The 2,260-nt window shown below is 40.9% G+C and overlaps 1 protein-coding gene across 1 annotated transcript; it reads right to left on the bottom strand.

Annotated features, from left to right (window-relative positions):
- Positions 1 to 1,060: 1,060 nt before the first annotated feature.
- On the bottom strand, positions 1,061 to 1,993 carry LOC122913449 (putative olfactory receptor 10D3). The gene has a single exon (XM_044260178.1). It carries the CDS (start codon positions 1,991 to 1,993, stop codon positions 1,061 to 1,063), a length of 933 nt encoding a protein of 310 aa, XP_044116113.1.
- Between the last annotated feature and the right edge of the window lie 267 nt (positions 1,994 to 2,260).

Here is a 2,260-nt window from a genome sequence, read left to right as displayed (position 1 = left end):
CTCCTTTGTGACAATACTTCTCTGACTTCACTTCTTTGTGTCAATACTTATATGATGAAGATAGGTTTCTTCATCTTTAAAAGAAGGATATCACAGTATTTACCTCTTGGGATTTTGTGAGTTAACTTAGTCAATACATGGAAAGTGCTTAGAACACCATCATACACATGGTAAGATTTTTCAATGGTAGCTTACTGTTCTAGATGTTTGAATGGATGACTGAACAGATAGGTAATTGGCCTGAAATTCATTTGATTAAATTTAAAATTTAAGTGTTGAAAGATTCAAAAATAAATATTAAATATTGTTACTGGCTCAATTTCAATTAATCACAGATATATTTTCAAGAAACAAAAAATATCTATAGTGTATAGAGAATTCTGGCTCAAAAACCTCTCCCCTAAAATTTACAGGAATCCACTCTTTTATCTTATAAGAATAGATTAATGGCCAGCTTCTCACCTAAGATATAATGAGTAAATTTCAATGCCAGACATCTCTGAGGGCCAAAGGAATAAAGCTCCAAATGGAATTATTGTCTAATGGGAGCATATCATTAAAGCCAAAGTTACAGATTAAGTTTAAACCTAAATTTACCAAACTGTGCGATCCTGCTTTTAAATTTTATAGTATGTCAACCATGAAACCTAGCTTTGTTGAATGGCCAGAGACAGACCATAACAGAATAGAGTAAGGCATAAGGAAGGAAGGATGGGAAGAAGAGGGAGGGAAAGAAGGAAGGAAGATAGGCCATGGCTTCTAGAAACTTGAAGATTTGTGGTAATTGATCAAACCAGAGTTCCAACAAGTACAGCCTGTGTGAGGCAGAAAAAGTACATTGTTTTGGAAAATTAAAAAGAGATAAGGCTGGGTTAATCTGGAAAGTTTCCATGTAGGATTAAATCAGTGGCTCAGGGGACCCCTACCATGTGACTGTCAGGACTCCTAAGGAACTGGTAGTAACTTTGCCCAGTTCACTATTTGGCCACAATCCCATTCTATGAGTAGTGGATCAGAAGCAACTTCACAAAGAATTTCGGAGAGGAATTGTCCCTATATCTTATGCCCCCGAAATGTGGACCATTTGAGTGAATACTTTTCTCAAAGCCAATTTCACATCCTTGTTTCTTAAGGTATAAATCAAAGGGTTAAGAGAAGGAGTGACAATATTATTCAACACCTGAATAACAGAATCTAGCCAGGGGCTGGACGCAGGCCTGAGATAGATGAGCATCACCGGGCCGTAGAACAAGAAGATTGAAATCAGGTGAGCACTGCAGGTTGAAAAAGCTCGGCGCCTGCCTTCAGAGGTGCTGATTTTCAATATGGAAAGGACGATGTGACCATAGGAAGTAAGGATAAGGAAAAAACATGTAAGAGTCACAACATCCACGTTAGTGAAACTCACCATCTGAGCTAGAGAGGTGTCTGCACAGGCCAGGGGCAGCACCACCGGGATATCACAGAAGAAATTGTCCACCTCATTGGGGCCACAGTAGGGTAACCTGAAGACCAGAAATGTGAGGATACTTCCATGTAGACAGCCACCCAGCCAAGTGCCCAATGTCAAGCCAGTGCACACCCTAGGATTCATGATAATGGTGTATCGCAAAGGGTGACAAATTGCCACGAAACGGTCATAGGCCATCACGGTGTACAGGAAACACTCAGTGCCCCCCAGGAAGTGGTAGAAGAAGAGTTGGCAGGCACAGCCCTGGTAAGAGATGGTCCGGCTTTGCCCCATGAGGTAGAGCATCATTTTGGGGGAACTCACGGAAGGGAAAAAGATGTCAAACACAGACAGATTTCCCAGGAAAAAATACATGGGGGTGTGCAGGGTGGAGGAAACCAGAATAGTGAGGAAGATGAGCAGATTTCCCAGCAAGGTGAAGAGATAGAAGGCCAAAAATAAGACAAAAAGGATGTTCTCCAACCCTTCAGTATTGGGAATTCCCAATAGGGTGAACTCTGTCACAGAAGTGTAGTTCCTCATGTTCGCACACCAGGGCATCCTGGAGAAGTAAAGCAATAGTTGTGACAGATCACAAATGACTGTGAAAGTACCTTCTGTGTAGAATTATTTCCGAGGCAAGGGGAAATAAGCAACAGGGGTCCAAAAAAGGAAAAGGAGACCAACACTAATCTGGCCCTGAAACTAAGTCATGTGTCACTTCCAGCCTGTTTTTTCATGAGTTAAATTAAATCACAGAGTAATATATCTTTATAGTTGGCAAACCTCTTGCAGGAATCAACTCTTATT

The sequence above is a fragment of the Neovison vison genome, chromosome 7 (assembly GCF_020171115.1).
Source record: "Neovison vison isolate M4711 chromosome 7, ASM_NN_V1, whole genome shotgun sequence".
Classification (NCBI taxonomy): Eukaryota; Metazoa; Chordata; class Mammalia; order Carnivora; family Mustelidae; genus Neogale; species Neogale vison.
Note: the sequence above shows the minus strand (reverse complement) of the source record. Positions and strands in the feature narration are given on the sequence as shown.